Source organism: Rhea pennata, chromosome Z, assembly GCF_028389875.1.
Source record: "Rhea pennata isolate bPtePen1 chromosome Z, bPtePen1.pri, whole genome shotgun sequence".
Classification (NCBI taxonomy): domain Eukaryota; kingdom Metazoa; phylum Chordata; class Aves; order Rheiformes; family Rheidae; genus Rhea; species Rhea pennata.
Genome location: NC_084702.1, coordinates 48,638,216 through 48,658,222, shown reverse-complemented (window position 1 = coordinate 48,658,222; position 20,007 = coordinate 48,638,216). Strand labels below are relative to the sequence as shown.

General features: G+C 36.8%; 1 protein-coding gene across 3 annotated transcripts in view; it reads right to left on the bottom strand.

The window, feature by feature from the left end:
• Positions 1 to 20,007, bottom strand: part of ARB2A (ARB2 cotranscriptional regulator A) — a 266,771-nt gene that overhangs the window by 104,332 nt on the left and 142,432 nt on the right. For all 3 annotated transcript variants that reach the window (XM_062599538.1, XM_062599537.1, XM_062599539.1), the window contains one exon: positions 10,064 to 10,183. In XM_062599538.1, the coding sequence (XP_062455522.1) occupies positions 10,064 to 10,183 (120 nt within the window). The remainder of the gene's footprint in view (positions 1 to 10,063; positions 10,184 to 20,007) is intronic.

The window sequence follows — 20,007 nt, the reverse complement described above, 5'->3', positions numbered from 1 at the left end:
TACCAAATTTGCTATCTTAGTACTTTCAAAATACAGTGGAAAATCGGTGACAAACTGTATGAAAAGGAACATAATGCCTCCAGCGTAGTCACAAGCAGTGCCAGCTCAGCGAGCTGCCCCAGAGGGCAGCGGCTAGGCACCAGGTACCTGGGAGAAGTGGACAGCTATCGATTAAGCTGTAATGCCATGGAGTGCACTGGAGAAAAATACAGACAAAACACGGGTACCTTGCCAGTCATGGTCTCATCTGTAATGTGCACGCAGTCTAAGTAACGAGGGAGGGGAAAAAGCATCTTCATCAATCTGCTAGGGCTTGGCAAGTTAGGCTTCTCCAGTGCTCTTTAATGTGTCCCTGCACCTCCCTGTGGCCCTGTCCACATTCAGGACTAATAGAGATTCAGGCTTATCCAGAGTGGCAAAGTCAGGGTATGAGGCCATCTCCTTCTCACTTTGTCCTTTGGGAGAGGCTGGGCCAGCAGGGAGGTCCATAGGCCTCATCTCAGGAACTACGTGCACTGGTTTGGTTGGGAAAGACTGTATCCACTGTATTTCTTTCTTTCTGCCACACACCTTTGGCTGAGTTGCCCTGGGTTTTGGAGAGCACTGTCTGGATGAACAGTATACTTTACACATTTTCAAGAGATTGTTTCACACAGACATTGTCGCATTAGCTTTGATAGATTTAAGTGCTGAAGTTAATATCCACAACTGACAGGACTAGTGACACATGCTTTGAATATGGTTCTATGGTTTGGCTTTTAGGGTATTTTTAAAAATAGAACTTGAAATGAAAAATAAACTCAGACTGACTAGTAAGTATAGAGTCTCACAGAATTTAAAACAGTTAAAATAATGCAGCAAAGAATACTAATAAAAAGGAATCTACAGAGCCAGAAGGAAGTTTCCAGTGCAATATAGGGATAGATGCCAAATATGGTTTTATTTAACACCTTCATTAATGATCTGGAATTAATTAAATTTGCAGGTGACATTAAATAGGGAGAAACTGCCAAAAGTAGTAAGGCATGAAAAAAATACAAAACGAGCTTCCAAGATTCACAGACTTGTAGCACAAAAGGATCACTGTGACAATCTAGTTTGTCATCTTTGTAACAAAGGCCAGAACTCAGCTAGATTTAATTTGGAAGAATGTGAAACAGTATTGATGGGAAAATAAAATCATCTACAACATTCCATACATCTGGAGAAAGGGAAATTGAGGTTAGTAAAATACTACAAGGGAGCCATGAACATCAGTAGGTACCAAATTCAAAGCAACTTTTCAAAAAACAAACAAATTAACAAACAAAAAACAGTACTATTAAGGTGACATTGACTAAAAAGTTGGATGGCAAAACAAAGGTACTGAAGCTCTTCTTGAGCTAAGTATAGTAACTATATGTACAATATGGAGCTCAGTTATCAGCATACTGCCAGAAATATGTTGACAAATAGTAGTGAATTCAGATAAAGATACAAGGTAAAAAAAGAAAAAAAAATGGAGAGAAAAAAAATTATATACAGTTGGGCAACAAGACAAATGTATACAAGTATGAGAATAACTGCTAAATATTGGAAAGCTCTTCATATCAAAAACTAACTGCTCACTGTGTAGTGCATTGAATTTAAAATAAAGCAAAGACATATATAGAAATATATAACTAGTAAGATCATGCAGATTGATAAATGTCTTTACACGGATATGCAGAAAGTGCTTTGCCTTAAACCTCTGAATTCCATACAATGCAGACATGTATTTCCAAGTAACTAGATTTAGTGTGCTAATAGCTCTAACTTCTATCCATTTCCAATTCTTCATTCATTCTGTAATTAGCATTCCAATTTTGGTGTCAATCTAGAAAATTAATATCAACTGGCCGATGTGATGTTAATTAATGATGGGTGGCACAGGCAATTAGCATACAATATGTAGTTGTGAGCCGTGAAACACTGCTCTTCCTTTGAAAGAACCTGGGAAAGCGCACACATGCTGCTAGCTTGCAGACCATGGACTGAGCTGAGGGTTTGAAGCATGAGGTATTAAATCAGTGAATGATTAAGAGGAAGCAAGAAGTAATGAGCCTGAGGAAGTTATCTAGAGCACGGTAAGGAGTAGAGAGGCATACTCAAAACTTGAGCCCAGTGCCTCACTCTTGTTCAGGAAGTGGCAGCATGGCCAACTCTTGGCAAAGGGACAGATGCCGCACTCCCCTTACAGTGATCCTCTTCTGTCATCCTACGGCAAGGTTGAGAAGGCTGAGATTGAACTAAGAAACTGGGTGTCTATATAGCATTTAAACTAAAACAAAAAAAAGAAAAGAAAAGAAAAGAAAAAAAAGAAAAAGGACATGTGGCTATGGTAGTCTGAACTGTGTGCTTCTGTTTGGTAATCAGTCAGCATTCCTCCATCTCTCCCTGTTAGACTATTTTTTCAGCCTGTAAGTTCTTCAAGGCAAGGTACTACTATGCGATTGTTACCACAGTGCAAATTGATAATAATAATAAATAGTAGTAAGTAAAATAATGATACCAATGTATACTTGTCAGTTGATTTATTTAGGCTGAAATAGAAAAACTCAAGAATGACCTAAAAAGTTTATCTGCTCTGTGTTAAAATGGGCAAAGTATATATCAATCAGTAAAAACAAAATGTGATAAACAAGTCACTACTAATAGAGCATATTAAGATACTTAAATATTTTTGATTAGTCCCTTATTTCATTTGCTTACTGCTGTAATCACTCACAATGAAATATGCCATCCTCATTGCTTACTTCAAGCTTACAGATTTCAAAAAGTATTAGCAAAAATAAGTCCACTACTTCCAAAAATGAGCGAGGGAAAAAAAAAATGTGAACATTAGTGTTGAAGGGCTGGTCTGGTCTTTATTCAAATTTGGTGTTTCTAGAGACTGAGGTAGGAAATTTGGCCATGGAATGAGCCTGGAGTCAGAAAGGCACTGTCTCCAGAAAAATTAATCCAAAGTGAGTCCAGTTGTTTGCTGCTGAAAATACCTGCCTGCACATGCTCATTTTCATAGGAGCATAGATTAAGGTCACATTAAGGACCTACTGTTCCAGTCCACAATTCACATAATTCTTTTCATAAATGGGTCAAGCTAGGTAGGATTTTTGCCCCAGTTTTCTTGTTCCCGGATAGGACTTCCTGATCTAAAGGTGGAAAAACCTAATTCCAATCTAAATTTATTCATGACCAGTTTTAATCCATTTGTCCCTGTGCCAACATTGTTCTTGGCTTGAATGGCTCTCCCTCCCTGCTGTTTACTCTCCTGTTGTATTTATGGAGTGCCATCAATCCCTCTAAAATTCCCTTTGCTAGGCTAAACAAGCCAGGCTTCTTTAAAGCATGCTTCGGTAGCACAATGCAAGGCCATACAGAATAGATATTGAACCTATTTTTTTCAGACGCCACTGAAATTAATATAACAGCATTAGCAGATTATACAGTTCTTATTAAGACTGATAAGCCTGTGGTGTGTGTGTAATGCTTCTATGACTATATTGATTCTGGTGTTCAAGCTAGGTAAGATACCTCTGTGTGGTACTCTATCACGTCACGTGAACATCCCCTTCATTTTCTCTAGTAAAACAGGCTACTCTGTCCCTCCAAGCACTCTGACACTTCTTAACTATGTATGTTCCTGCCTGAATTAATCTTGTTCAATGTGGTAATCAGAACTGTCTCAAATTATTTCAGATTAATCCTACTAGTAGTAGGATAAATCAGTAGCTACTAGCTGGCTAGTATCACTATTTCCCTTCCCCCTGAGCACATTTGCCAATTTTATTGCTGTATCAAGTCATTCACTTATAGCTATCAGTGATCAACTCCCATTTTCAAGTTTGTCTGTTGTCTCCCAGTGGTGAGATCACACTTCACACACAAATTCAGGGGACTAGCCAGTAAATGCATAAATATCTTGAAACTTGTGCTATTTCCTTTAATTTGTATTACAAATTCTCCTTCTGCATACTGATAGTGACACTTCATCACTTTATGTCATGAGCCAGTTTCATTAGCACATATGTCAGTAACAGAAATCCTAAATAAGATTTGTCCCAAAAGACCAATCCTCAGCAACCCTAGTCTAGTCCAACAGTCTACTGCTGTTTCTCTATTACATTTCCTTCTTGTTTGGCCTGTCTTTTCCACATGAACTAGCATTTTGCCATGAAGCACAACAAAGTATAGCTGAAATAACTGAATGCAATTAAGATCTCTTTTTTCAATTTTTAAACCTGCTTATCTGAGTGCTCCTCAAACAATAAGCTCCAACTCCAAGAGTTTCTGGCAAAAGCGGCCAATGTGGAAAAAGGTGAGATGCAAAACAGGTAGTTAGTTGAAACAATCTGTTCACAGACTGGACGTAAAACCCAATGCCCCCATACACCTACAGTACAGTACCCTATACTGCTCTTCCTAATTTTAACTGACATAACACATCTAAAGAATATCCTCATCTTTTAGCTGAAAGTGCAGCAATACGGCCTTTTGCTTCTTTAGAATATCAATCTTCTGTGGAAGTTACCTGCAGAGTTCTTATTTTCAAATTCAATCTCAAAACCTCCACATTTGCAACCTGAAGCGTTGGCCTGAAAACAAATACCAGTATCAGCTCATATTTCTGCAAACACAGAGCTGCAATGGCAGCTAACTTGACATACTACAAGCTCTGCAGGGGATCAGTGTAGTAGCAGCATATGTACTTGGTCACTGAGACGTGGAGCTTCTCAGCTCTCCACTTTCAGCTCTCTCTTGTGCTTCCTAGAACTGCTACAGGCCCTATGTCAACTTCTGCCATACCTCAAAAAATCTATTTCGATTGAAAGGCAGGAGAATTCAGAGTTGCATACATACAGTATCCTCTACAGGCTTATTACTTCTAGAACCAGTTTTTAAAATTCTAACCATAAAATTAAATATAACAAACTATTCAATCTGAAACTTCAGAAAATTGATGAAAAGCTAATGACAGGTTCATAGCACAACCATCAAAGCTCTAAAACTGCATTTTGTCTAAGCCAGAATACTGATACAGCCACAGAGACTCCTGAGAAGTTCAGCTGCTGTCTGTTTATCACTCTTATTATTAAGGCACCTGTAAGCTCTTGCCCGGGTCAGGTCCTCGCTCTGCTCAGCACAACACAACAAAACAAATGGCAGTGTATTACAGAGCGTATCTCAAAATGATGGATCTAAAATGATTTCAAATGGACAAAATTGGCTGATTTTGATGGAACTAGGTTGCTAGAGTGGGCATAGTAATTTGAGTGATGTGTTTTAAGGGCACTCATTTTATCAAAGCTGATTATATATATACACACATACATATTTTTTTTCCTATACCTTTGTGCAAATTATCAATATACACACCCAACCATTTTAGCCAATGAAGATTATAATAAACAGTTTTTCATCCACTCAAGGACAATGAACCTACTTTCCTTCTCTAACAATTTTGTCATGATTTTCATATTTGGTCTCAAAGCACCAAAGTGCCACTGAAAACCAAAAAGGTATATTTCTGGTTCATTAGCCCGTGAAGATGCAAAGCCTGGGGTCTCAGAAACACTGGAGACAGACAGGAAAAATATTTCACAAAATCTTTCTTTTAATCTCATGATTCTGAACACTTAATTTACAAATTTGAAAGCTTAGATTCTTCTCATAATTTCAGCTGTCATCTGTTCTTTTAATAAAGATGGACATGGATAATTTTAAATGTCATGCAGCAACCCAGGACCAACCTTTCTTTTCCTGTCTAAAGGTAGACAGACCCTGATACTGTAATCAGATCTGCAGTGGATGGTCCATGGGACTCAGTTAAGCATTTGGGCCCAAAATATTCTTTTCTGTTCCGTGAGGATATTTCATGCAGGCACTCACAAGGGGAAACATTATTTTTGAAGCAAAATAATTGTAAACCCACAAAAATTGGCAGAAAAACTCAAAGGAGGCGTTGTACCAGAAACTTATTTTCTGTAAACTAAATATAAAATTGACTTCATCAACTTGAAATTCTCACTTTGTGTTAAATTTCATAAAATTATTATAAGCTAGGATTTGGAAAAGTTCCACAATTAACCATCAACTACAGCAAGCTGCTTCTGAAAATAAATCCCCAACTACACTCTGTAAGGGATAACAGAAGTAAGAAGCTGAGATGTGTTCATGAATCATGTTTGGAGTTTTTCAAAATCAGTAATTAGCAGAGCACAGTGACCCAACAACTATTTATAGTGCTGTGTATTTAAAAAGTAATTTACTTTTAGACATTATTAGCTGCGCATTTAATTTCAAACTACAATTACACAAAGTTTTAATTACTAAATGTTAAGATACATTTTAGCATAAGGTTTATGATTAGCATTTGTAATTCAAGCCATAAACAATATAACTAATTACATTTATTGGTGGAACCTTACCTCCCACACATGTTCAATCACTTTCAATTATTCCCCTAGTAATCTATGACCCAGTAAGGTACAGAAATTGTGTGCCTACATCGCAGTAATGGGCAACAGTTTCTGTGCATTCAAACATGATGTTACAGACTCATAACTCTTATCCATAACTCCCCGTTTTTCTTAGCATCTCACAACCACAGACAGGCAAAAATGCCATCAGACACAAAAGCTGCAAACACTGACATAAATGTTAGATGCTGTGGCATATATTTGAAAACAGTAGCCAAGTTTAAGTGGCTTGTTTAATAAGGGTCTTCCAAATCCACTCTAATTCTTTTGGTTTCCAGACTGAGCCCAAATTCCAAACTAAGTGGAGATTTGGCCACCAACAGTCTGCTAGGACTAAGTGAAAATGCTCCTCCAACTTCACAAGGTGCGGTTATAACTACTATCTTACCACTACTGTCTTACCACTTTGTGTTTTCTACCGAAACGTATGCCCACATCCCAGTACAGGACTTTGAAAATCTAAAGAGCAGATGAAAGAGAAGAGGCAGAACAGAGCTGCTTTTTCTGTGATGGTTCCTTAAAAAAGTGCAAGCAAAGAAAGGAGCACTTGGACATATTCTGCCTTTGTAAGGCTAAAAGCTTCCAATTACCACTCCAGGACAGCAGCTCGGCAATGCCCTTCGCCTGAGATCCTACTAATCACCATGAACCAGCTCTTGTTTTTAATATCAGGTTTCTCTGCCTATCGCTAAATCACTGAAGTGTCAGTTATTTGCAGAGTGTTTTGCACCATGAAGAAGGGATGAACTAGAGATCTCCAGTGATTAGGCAACAACAATCAGGAGGGATCTAGCGATAAAGACAATTGAAAAGGTATTCACTGAAAATTCGAATGTTTTTTGACTTTTCTGCCTTTTTTTTTCTTATTTTCCTGCAGACATAATCAAATGCAAACGGACCAGGCAGAACTCTTCACTCTAAACTAAAGCTATATGCTTCACAGTACTCTCCTGTAAGAGGAATGGATTCAGAATGAACAGCTGTGCAAGGGGTCTCCGCAAATACTGTAACGTGTATTTTTACGAATAAGTTGACCCCAAATTCTTGTATAGCAAGTATAGAGGTGGTATAGTTCCTATATCAACCTCAAGATATCCCCCACATAAAACATGAAAGTGACTCAGTATGTACTTGCTGTAAGACAGTAATTGCCCATCAGCTGCTATATTTGTTTTTTTCAAGCTTTTTGCAATTGCTAACTGCCATATGGATAGAGTTGAAGAGAAAAGAGATTATAACAAAATAAAATCTTTGAAATTAATACCAGAATAAAATAGTTTAAGATGCATTTCAATTATATCTTATCTCTGCTTCAGTGTAAACCTTATTTTATTAAGTGTTTTTAGTGGAACTGAGCTATCAAACTACCTCTACCAGAAACAGGTGTTAATAATATCCCTTTAAAAACAAAACAAAACAAAACAAAACAAAAAAAAAAAAAAACAAAACAAAAAAAACCAAAGAAAACAAAAAACAATCAGGATACATTAAATATATTTCTCAGGTCTGGTTTTGCTTGACAGGTATGTGATGTGCCAATGGTTATATATTATATTCTTCCTCTCATGCATGCATCTCCTGCAGAGATAGCAGACTACAGAAGTTGACCCTTACTGAGACCATCTTGTCTCTCTGACAAAGCTCCTTTTTAACTTCTTACTTACTGGTTACTTCCTGTGATGGATAAAAACTTTAGCTCAGCTTGTGATAATTTCACAGGCCCTGAGCACCCTGACCCTAGAAGCCCCAAGGTCAGAAGTCAAGTCTTGTTCTGAAACATCTGTGTGCTTCATATTAAAGTAGAACAAAAGTGAAGAAATATCCACCAGTGTGACAAGAGAAACAGGCAAAATGGGAATGACACATTGGTCATCTGTTACCCATGCCATCTCAAGCCACTGACTGAAATGTGATGGAAAACCTCTATGCACTAGCTCTCCACACCTCTTTCAAATAAGCACTTTGTTTAGGAAAAAGCGAGAAAGGTCTCAAGTCATTTTGTACTTCCTGCCTTCTTATGTTAAGTGTATAGTGTAACGTAAGTGTATAATATAAGTGTAACATATTCTTATGTTGCAGGTGTCCCATGACCCAAACAACACAGCTTTGCAAAACCTAGCAAAATTTTGCTAACCTTTAAGTTTCAAAAGATAAGACACTCCAGAATAACCTTGGTTGAAACATGCAGCAGTAGAGAATCACAGCTTGTGAAAAAGAAGAAAACAGAAGAGATATTTCCCACATTCTATTGCTTCCAACAAACAATAGTCACATGTAATGCAACCAGTTTATGAAGCTTTTTGTTGCCTGAAGTTGTGCTTACACAAAGTCATTTATCTTCGCAAACTTGGTCTCTTAATAATTTAGTGTGGAGACTATTTATTGACCAGATAAAAAAACATCTGAGGAAAATGATCAGCCAAACCATTCTCAAGTTTCAAAATCTGTACATATGATTCCAAAAAAAAAAAAAAAAAAAAAAAACTTCAGGAAGCACAGGGAAAAGTCAGAATGGCCTTAATAGCCAAAAAATGAAAACATTTTTAAAAAAACGCCCTCTCAAAATCTTAACAGAATGTTGCGTAGATCTGGATTTTTCTTGTCTAAGCAGCACAGGAACAGAAACAAAATGCTCATTCATGTTTTTTTCTTAACTAAGGCACTGATCTTCCTCTTTAGCAGTAACCAGTTCTACAGTTTGTTAGTCTAAACTTCCATTTGTATTTTATAGACAAAAGTTGTAAATACCTGCTGATGATTCCTGTGTCTATAAAACCAGTGTCGTTGGTTCCTAAATTTATGTTTCCACAAGAAATGGAGCCTTTTTAAGTTTCTTCAATAAGGCATGTCCTGATTACACCAGCATTTTACAATTAAACGAGAAGACTATAGTTGTGTTCTATACAAGCTGCTTAAATTGAACAGGCAATTTCTCCCTATTCCAGGCAAGGTGAACAAATTTGTCTTCTAGAGAATAGGCAGAAAGGCTGACTAACATTATGTTCAGCAGTCAAAGACTCATGAGTAGCATAGTTTTACAGCTGATCAGAGTTCTCCTCAATTTACATCACAGCACATTTTATCCAGACCCTACTACATTGAAAAAAGTCCTTCCAGCAACTTCTGCAGATCTCTGTTGAAAAACTGCTTTTCCCTAAATATCCCCTCATGCTGAATTCCAAAATACATACAAGAATTTGCATTTATTAATGATGACATGATGACTGAGCCTTAAGATTTTTCTTACTTTGCTCAGGCTTAACCTCCAGTCTCTCCAAGCACAGAGCAGAAACTCAGTGAGTACTACCTTTAGGTGAATAGTCTAAAATAAGAAGCTCCAACGAGCTATGCTTCCCCACAGTTTTTTCAGGTTAGTGTACGCTTAGAACCTTATCATCTAATTTAGTAAAAGAGAAAAACATAGTATAAAGAAATCCTCACACAGCTATAACATGACCACTGGTCAAAGTAGTTCCTAAATTGCTGCTTGAAGGAGGTGATCACAAAGAATTTTGAAAATCTGCAAAAGACTTTAGGAAAAAAGACAATGGAGAAATCACACTTACCAATTCTACAAATGCAAGTCCACCATAGCTGTGAGCAACAAAAAACACGTTCTCTGCTGCTGACTGGGAAATAAAATGGTCCCACACATAAATTGCATGTTCTTCAGGAGATCCATTATCCTGCAGAAAAATTTACATTTGTGACATGCTTTCTTTTAAAAACTGGCAACTCTATCTAAAGGCAACATGTTCCTGTACGCTAACATGTTGTTAAAACAAATCTCAAATGAATATACGCTAGTGTCAAAAAATGAATTGATTCAATTGTCTAAATAAAAGAAACTTAAGATTGTAATTTAAATGCAGTAAAACCATTGCTTTCTTGTTGCTTACTTTAATAAATACAACAAAAATTATGTATCTGCAAAATTTTGTCTGAATACCATGTTGGCAATTCAGCCTCACAGAGGCATTCAAAAAGAATTATAAGTCACTACTTTGATTTTTGCATTTTCAACAATTCTTTGTCAAATATTTGTTTACTGATCATTTGTTTGAAGTAGTTAGGTCTTAGTATGACAAAAAGATAAAAGCAAATAGGAACTATACAAATACAATTCCAATTGTTAGATTTTTTTGCATATTTTCCAGTGTCTGTATGTTGCAATACATCAGTGGAACATCATCCAACACAAATGTGTTATGGATTAAAATTATGGCAGTTACAATTACTTTTTAAAGTACTACTTATTGTTAGATTGTGACTATAGATTGTAAGATACAGTATAGACGAAACACCTTGACTGCTTACGTATTAGCCGTTACTTTGGAGTCCTGGAGTTTGGAGAGTGCTACTACTCATTAGTGAATAGGAATTTGTGAACCCATTGAATGTGAACTTCAGTGACTGAAGTCACTGGAATGATTTACACTGATTTTAGCTCACTCTCAGACATCTGAGTTGCACACTTTCATCTCTGCCATTAATTTCTTTTGAAACTATCAGAAAGCCCTGTTCCTCTCTGTATTTTACTCATTTCTCCAATTGTCTATGCCCTAACTCCAAATCTGTCAAATCTCAGATGACAACAGAAAGATGGTCTTTAGCTCCTGTGCCCCAACGCAACACTAAGATTTCACACCCGAGTAACACAATACTATGGCTGTTTCCAGCTCCAGAGCTTTTATGCCAGGAAGAGTTTATCAGAGAATGAAGCCTGGTTACCTAGAATTTGCATCCCTTTCCTCTTCGCTTTGCTCCCCCACTAACTTCATATCCCTTGATGACACTGACCTAGACAACATAAGCCACATTTCCTTGGCAAAAAGTAAGTACACACCAGTAAAAGCAACTGACAATCAAAAGCTGATAACTACTTTGCAAAAATTATTCTAACTTTATCAAGAAAACTGAAGCAATTCTATATCTTAGTCCTATTCTGAAACATAACTTGGGGGATTTAAGACGCATCTAATGCGTGTCTGAAATCAATGGAAAGAGAAACACCTGTAAACTTGGTGGATTTAGGCTTTTACTTCTGTTTTCATGCCCAGTTTCCTAAATAAGGGATATACCCACAAATCTTTTTGGATCTGTACTTTTTAAAACAATTACATGCTTTTAAGATCCTTCACCGTAGCAGTGATTAAAACACATATTTAGCAAATTTGCTACAAAGCAGAGGAGATATTCTCAATGCCAGACAGATTCTGCTCTTGATTATGACACAACATAACGTTAACTTACTATATCAAATACAACAAATCACCTCAGCATGAGGAAAGGTTCACATTCTGAAATTCAACTGTGTTCCAAAATTTGACTGTAGAGATAGCAAGCTCCTCCTCCTGAGGAAAGAGGCAAGTTTTTCAAAAGAAATTTCATATGGAAAATAAGATCAGCAGGCTAAGATAAACCTGAAGAACAACTGGGACTGCAGCTTCTTAAGGAAAGTGATGTCTTTTAATTAGGATACCTGTGGAAAGGCATAGTAAAACACAAGGAGATCTTCTAAATGAGTAGCTTAACTAAAAGATTCATCTGAGTCAAATATGCAGATGATACTTGTTTTTAATTAATAATGGTTGCAATTAATTCTTGTAAGAGCAATTTTTACAAAGCTGCATAACCCTGATTTGATTTTGACAAAAAGGAGAGGTTGCTTCTGGTTAACATTTTGTCTTCACGTATTTTGCATTCATTGTTCCATATGTTGCTGGGAAAAGCCTGCAATCTTAGGATTTCCACAAGACTAAGACGACAGCAGCAAAAAGCAGAATTCAGAACTTCAGTCCAAAATAGCTTCCACCAATTAAAGCATAACCAGTGGTCTAGTAAGCCAAATCATTAACTGCACAGCTCCAGAGTCCAGTTCAAAGACTCAATTTGACTTTATAAAAGCAAAAGGAAATGAACTAAAACAAGTTACATATAGACTGTAACTATCACGTCTTTTTTATTATTGGTGAAAAGGCATAATATAAAATGGCAGGATAAACTGTATTGTCGTATATACTCTGCTAAACTCTTCTGCGTGAGAAGAGGGTTGGAGGAGAAATACACGTTTAAAAGAAAAACTCTTTCTTCATAGCATCCACGTAATTTTTCCTCGTAACAAGCTTCTATTTTAAACTACTTTGATGGAGAATAAACCAATGCTGTGTCCATACAAGAAACAGCTGGCTATGAATGCGGGCACAGCAGATTGCAGAATACTGCAGGTCTCTCAAGGATTTGGAATTACGCTGGGTCCACAAGGACCCAGGGATTAGTCACATCTGTCTGGCTCTGCTTAAAATATGTTGCTGAATACTGCAGTTTTAATATGAAAGGTGACAGTTTCGGGCAACTGTTGCTTTCCTTCTTTTCATTGCAGCTAAATACAATGCACTTACGTACCACCTTGTTAAATTACTTGATCAACTGGAGGCCTCTTGGTCATGCTTTACGTAATTATCGCTATGACTGCATAAAAAGGAAGGGAGAAGTCATGTTACGTACCTCAGAAGGCAGCTGAGGCTTAATGCATTCTCATTTGTGAAATAGATTGAGATAGAAAAGTGCCAGGAAAGCTGAATTAAAATTTCCAAGTGCTTGAAATTGGTCATCTGAAACCGATAATTCTATGCCTAAATAAGTAGTTTGACTTTAGAGGTGTTTCAGTAAACAGCTGTGGGTCTTTATCACCCTGAAAATCCGATAATTTATTCAGAGCTCTAAATACATTTTAGGTAGTTATCCTGAGGCATCCATCTTGGAGAACTTTGTCTCCAAAGCATGATTATGAAAACTACGTGTTTTTTAAAAAAAGTATTTTCTTTTTCTAAGACATTCAACTAATCTGCAGTTGCCTCCTGTAAATTTTAGATTACATTTGTCTGTACTGACTTTTCTGCAGCAGATTTTTAGGACCTTTCAACCTAAAATAAGGTCTTTAGTGCATTTTATGTTGATTTTGGCCTATTTCTCATAAATTATGCTGAGACTCACTGAATAAAGATTTTTCAGACTCATGCAAGTTTGAATAATTCTGTGAAGCCTGCTTGGAAAGAAGGGAGGGTATTTTGTTTTTTGAATATTTCTCATCTGGGTCTTAATATTTAAAATTAGAAGAAATTTACTCAAATGAAAGAACGTATTTCAGCAAAACTCTGTTATGTATCATTAGAAATCAAAGTTTTAAAAAATTAAGATCCTTGCAATGTGAAAAGGCCTCTCTGTGATGTTTAACCAACACAAAGGAGCCTGAAAACAGGTAAGCGCTTGGTAGCTACAGATCAAGTGAACTCCTGCACCAGCGCTCTGCTTTGCTCAGATAGAGAATGGAATAAATTCTCTGGGTACAGAAGATTTAACCTTTGCATGTGTTTCCATCATGAAAAATCTTACATGGTTCCATTTTTTATGGAATGACATCAGTAAGATTTTCTATTTAATTCACCAATAAACAAAAAGATATCTATGTGTTTTTCTTAATAGCTATTGAATTTCAGTACTTTTTACAGATGAAAATAGAACTAATATACCTCGTTTGCTGTCAGTGACTACCAACGCTACGGAGACTATCAGATATTGAACACCTGTCATACTTGCATGCAGCAAATTCCACTGAAGATTACCTGAGAGATAAATGTGGTTAACATCATTTAACAGAAGTAATTCAGAGGTATTTTAGGTTGCTTATGTTATATTTATTCCTTCCCCTGCATGCTCGAGGATGCACACATTTCAGGAACTAGTTATAAAAAGGGCATCCATAAAAGTAATAAGGAATATAAGTAGCCACACATTAGGTTCTGGTTCAGCTAATGACAGGTGCACAAGAGTACTTGAAAAGATGCTCCTGCCACATGGAACTATTTCTTTTCAATGACAAATGATCATCTAGTCTTTGCAAATAGAATGAAAATTTATTTCATGCGGTAGGAATGAGCATTCACAAATACTGCTTTGAGAATGTTAGAGAATGTTGAGAATGTTTCCTTTTCTAGGGACAAAGGGCTTTCTGTTTTGTTGCAATACCTTTTAAACACTATTAACTATGTATAAAAAGTCTTCACTTTTTAAACTAAATAGCTATTGCTCAAAAATGATCATAAATGGTTAATATGAAACTTTTCATCTTAATATCAAAAGTTTAATCAAATAGTTTAATAGTACAGTCTATGGAAATAATATGACAATGATTAATAAATTCATGTTTCTCATATACATGAAGTCATTTAACATCTCAGTGCCAGAACTTCTGCTACAGCTGCGAACTGCTTGAAGCAACAGATTGAAGTAAGAGTTGTGAAAGAGGCCGCTGCTCTCTGATCTGCTCAGCCTTGACTCAAGTTCTGGCACAGGTTAGAAAAGTCTTGGGCTGCTCTAACCTACACCAGCTGGGCTCAGTTTCAAAGGGATCTTCAACCAAGAATAACTGGCATGCAGTAATGCTCTTTCCCTTCCTCCTCTGCCCCTCATAAATGCCATACGCTTGGATGGCACAAGCTGTCCATGCTGGTTTCACGCTAGTAGAGGACTTCTCAGGGTCAGTGGCACATCCAGCTGGCAAGGTTCTAGGTCTCCTACACAGCACTGCAGTGGTGCAAAGGAACACGAACAAATGAGAAAGTCTTGCCCTCTAATTTCTGGTATAAATTTCTACTACACTTCAGAATCCTTGTCTTCAGAAATTTTTCTCTTCATTACCTTATTATCCATTTTTGGCCTGGTATCTTCCTCATTACTGTCAAACCTACAAAGCTCACTAGCCCATTACTATATTGTCTCAGAGTCTATAACACATTATTAGGAACGCTCTATTATAAAATGACATACCTAATCTCTCCTGCTTCAAAGAAAGTTTTGACTATGAGAGAATTCACTTGCAGTTCAAAATTTTTGGCTATAATGGTATATAAATCCATGAAAAAACAAATGATTACAGGTAAATTCTCAGATAATCCATCGTGCAAAGAAAACAGAGTAAGAGACCATGGATTTTGGTTTGTCATTTTTTTCCAATATTGCTAGTGTACGAATTGAAAGGTATATAACATTTTAATGACTCAAGCCATTAGGAATACACAGATAAGCAGTGTGCATACAGTGAATACAGTGTTATGTTCTGTTCCATTCAAAAAACAGGTTGAATTTACTAATGTAATATCACAGTCATTAATTGTTAAATACCAAGCTGAAGTGATGCAGCAACCAAAGCCTTATCAACTATGCCAGATTCTAACACCTAGACATTGCAAGGTCTGCAGTTATGATGGACTACCTGAGTTGATAACACATGGAATTATCTAAACAACATTTGCATATTTGTGTAATTATTTCCTAAGGTTAATTAGCTCCTGCAAAGCAGCTTGCCCTTTGAGACTGCTTACTGTGACAGGTTCGCATAATTCCTGTTTCAATGCCAAATTTTCCTTTTTTTTTTTTTTTTTTTTAAAAAAAAACTAACCTGTTGCTGGAAAGTTATAGATGGGGCAGGAGCTCAAGGGGCTTTCAGATATTACTGACTTCATTGGAACAGAGAAGCTCAGACCCCATCCTAAACTTCTAATCAGTCTCCTCACCATGCACACTAGAAAAAAATCAAATTAGTTTTAAGCTTAGGTGACAGCTCTTCCCTTTTTATATCAAAATTTCTTTTTTTAATCAAGAAATTTAAGTCACTTTTTTTTGCAGTAAGAAGTGAAATACATACACAGAGAAACACACCATACAACTAAATAGCTTTTTAACAATCTACCTGAAGATGGTTTCTATAACTACCTTTTATCACAGCAAAACAAACTCTCTTTCCTGCTCCACGAGCTGTAAACAAGTATGGTACATGTGTTAAACACAGGAGAACAGAACTGCACACTAGCTCAGAAGCAGAGTTATATGGAAGGTGCAGATATCCCGTTTCCAGTTGTTCATTGTAAATGTTAGAGAGTGATCCCTCCCTACAGGCAGGACCATTTAATTTGTGTACAGTTCTTCCTATTGCTTCAGTAAGATCTGGGACAGATCAACTTATGCAAAGAACAAATTCCCTCAGGTCTTCTTAAGATCATTAAATAAAAAAAATAGTATGTAACAATATAAAAATATAATCCAGAAAAGTAGCACTTTTTCATTAAAAAATCCAGGATGAAATAGTGTTTTCAGTGGAGACTAGTTAACACTGACATTTTCTGTACAAAAAACTGCTCTGCACCTTTAAAAGAAAATCAGATGTTTAAAAGTCTGAAATGAATAGCTAAGGGATACAGTCTGTTCCCTACCGGTATATGATCCTTCACAGTCTGACTCACAGCAGCATCACATTTTGCAGCACCCTTATGTAATGAACCCCCCTAAAACTTAGAGGCTTTCCCTGGAAACATTCTTTGACTAGAAAGCAAGATTTGAAAAACAAGTTTATATCTACACACATATATTCAAACCGTAATGCGAGGGTGGAAATGTTGAAGACAAATGAAAGGGGAAGACTTGAATCCATGTTACTGCTGAGGTAGGATTTTTGATGTTCTGATCTAATTAAGTACCCAATAAGTCAGGGTGAACTCTGCCATTCACTTTAATACCAGCAGAGTTAAAAACAACTTTTCAGTCCTTTCAAAAACCCACCAACCCACAGTTAAGCATTTCAAGTTTGCCATCACTAAGAATCCCTGCTTTTTCCTGTCTTCACATTCTCGCTCACAGTTCTTGTGTTCCTCTTCATATCCCCACATCACTGCACTCCCTTTTTCTCTGTGCTTGCATCTATACTTTACTCCTCTTTAAGCTTTAACCTTTCTGTCCTTTCACAACTGTCAGATTCAAGAAGGTGAAACCAAGTCTTCTTTGCTCCTTCTACAGCACCATCTCCTGCTTTGGTGTAGCCCTTTTTCTAACCATTGTCCTCTTTTTTTACCCTGAATAGCAAGTCCCCTTGCAAGTACTAAACTATGCTTATCACCAACTGTATTTTTTCCTCGCTCCTTTTACAAATAATTGCCTTATATAAAACAATAACTGTTTATTATTTTTGTTATGGTTGCCACCCACTGATGGCTAATGAACAAGAATTGACCTCCAACAATTAAATGTCCTATCCTTTTAGTAAATAAGATTCTCTCCCTAATACACTGTGGCACGAAATGTGCAATGAAACCAATCGCACACAGTCTACCCAGAGTCATGCAGTAAGTCAGAATCTGATCACCAGAGGAAGGAGATGACAGCAGCCATCTCACAGCCTCACCACAAAGAGGTCTCTAGAGAGACCCTCTAGAGAAGGTTTTCTCTAAAGAAAAAGTGGTGAGGCTATATATCCAAGAAAGATCCTCAACCATGGAAGCACTTCAGTTTTCTGACATTAAAAAAATTAAAACACCTCCAAACCCTCAAGCAGCACAAGGTCTAAGAGACTGCAAAAGAATGACAGTTGTGACAGAAGCTGAAAACTGGCCAACATGTGATTTTTTTTTCTGAAGATGCAAGCTACAGTCTTATAACAAAAGAGGGGGGAAGTAAGACAAGGACAGAGCCTGAGAATAGGTAGAAGAGGTAAGAAGGATCCCTTATTACTATCTTTCTGCAGCATGAGGACCTGAAGACAAGACTTTAAAGTGTCCAGCTCAGGCCACTTAACAAAATGTTAACTCTAAAAGAGAACTTCTAGTGCATTTAGGAAGTATCCTATCTTCTTGAAATTCTTTTAAAGCAACTGGTTGCCAAACCAAAATTATTTTTTGAATTATTTTCTGAAATATCTATTAAAGAACTAATTGAGAAAGTCCTTGTTACAGATATTTCAGAATTCCTTCCCTCCTCGGCCCTAAAGGTGATCTAGAAATAAATAAGAAATTGCACTTACATGGAATATAATTTCAGTTTACTTACAGAATAGCTATCACTAGTCTGTATGCTACATATATGAAGATATACACATGTGAATATGGATTAGCACTTGTAGAACTCTGCAATAAATGGATTTTCAGGAAGAACAGCAATTGTACCAGCTGTGTCATGGGGCTAGTCCAGGTATACGAAACAAGATGAAAGAAGGCTGCAGAAGAAAGATGATGAAGGTAACAAAGTCAAGGTAGTTTTAGTGGCAAAGCAAACAGGACTGGAGGAAAAAAACACAACAGCAAAAGTGAAGGTGGAAACAAATTTGTAACAAATCTTAAATCTGACAACATACATCTAAAATTTAGTATAGTAGATGCCGCTGGTAGCATTCAGAGAAAAGAATCAAGATGACTGAACACTGAGTCAAGACAGTCACGTTGGTTGCTACACCTTGAGTTGAGTGGAATGGAGACTACATGAGAGAAAAGGCCAGAAAAAGGAAGATAAAAAAAATGTAAACAACCAATAGTTTGGCCTTGAAAGTCTGAATGGATGACAAATTTAATTTCTCTCTTCTATGGGCTCTCTACAGATTTTATTTGCATATTTTGCTACATGAAAACAAAACAAAACAAAAAAGAACAGCAGGATTTGATCAGCTATGCATGTGGCAGACTAGGTTCATGGTAACCAAAGTCTGTTGCAGCTCTGTGTAAACATAGAACTGAATTTGCAAAAATTCAACACTAAAACAATGAAAATTTAATGTTTACGAACAATGTTATTTATTATTCAACAACTGTGTTCACACGCATTCAGACACAGTCACGTTGTATTTTCCCTTAGCAGAGATTAAACCAAGGGCCTTTGAGTGTAAAAATGTAAGCTTCTTCCACTTATCTCATAGGAATAACTGGGAAAACAAGATGACTACATTATCTTTTTAAGGGTAACCTCTAAGAAGGGAGCAAGATACATACTTTGGCAGTAACAGCTGCTTTTGAGACAAAAGTAGATACCAGGTATCACAATAGCTAAGTTTGGCAAAGTGCAATATAATAAACAGCACAGCCAAGTTTGTTACTTGGCACATACTTTCTGAAAGCAGTATGGAAAAGTGACTTAAGGTTGGGTTTTTCGTATCACAGACCTCAGTCTTATTCCTGGTTCTGTGTGAGGTGATTCTGTGTAATTTCTTGAATGTTTTGTTTGTGAAGTGGGCCAGTAATGGAAGTGTTCCCAATATTGCTTACAAAACCTTAATAAAAAAAGCTGTTATGCGTACACAGTCAGAAGCAGAAAGGAAGACTTGAAATCTTAGGCACTGCAGTTAAATACGCATTCTATTAAGTTATAGACTGGTCCCACTTCCAAAATGTCTGACAATTTATCAGCAAGGCAGACAATCTTGACAAACCTGCTAAACAAGCAAGCATTGCGTGAAATGTGTAATACTTGGCATATCTAATAGCCAAATAAAAAAGTAAAACAAGAATGTATTTGGCAGACCGAGAAATTATTTAAATTGTCACCATCCATGGAACAATGATGAAGAGACAGCAAGTTTCACCTAATTCAATACTGAAGAACATCTATAGCCCAGTCTTCCCGACTCCAAAAGGTGTCTGGGAAAGGCATCAGATAAACAGGAAATCTATTGTTTAAGAGACAAAGGGAAAGC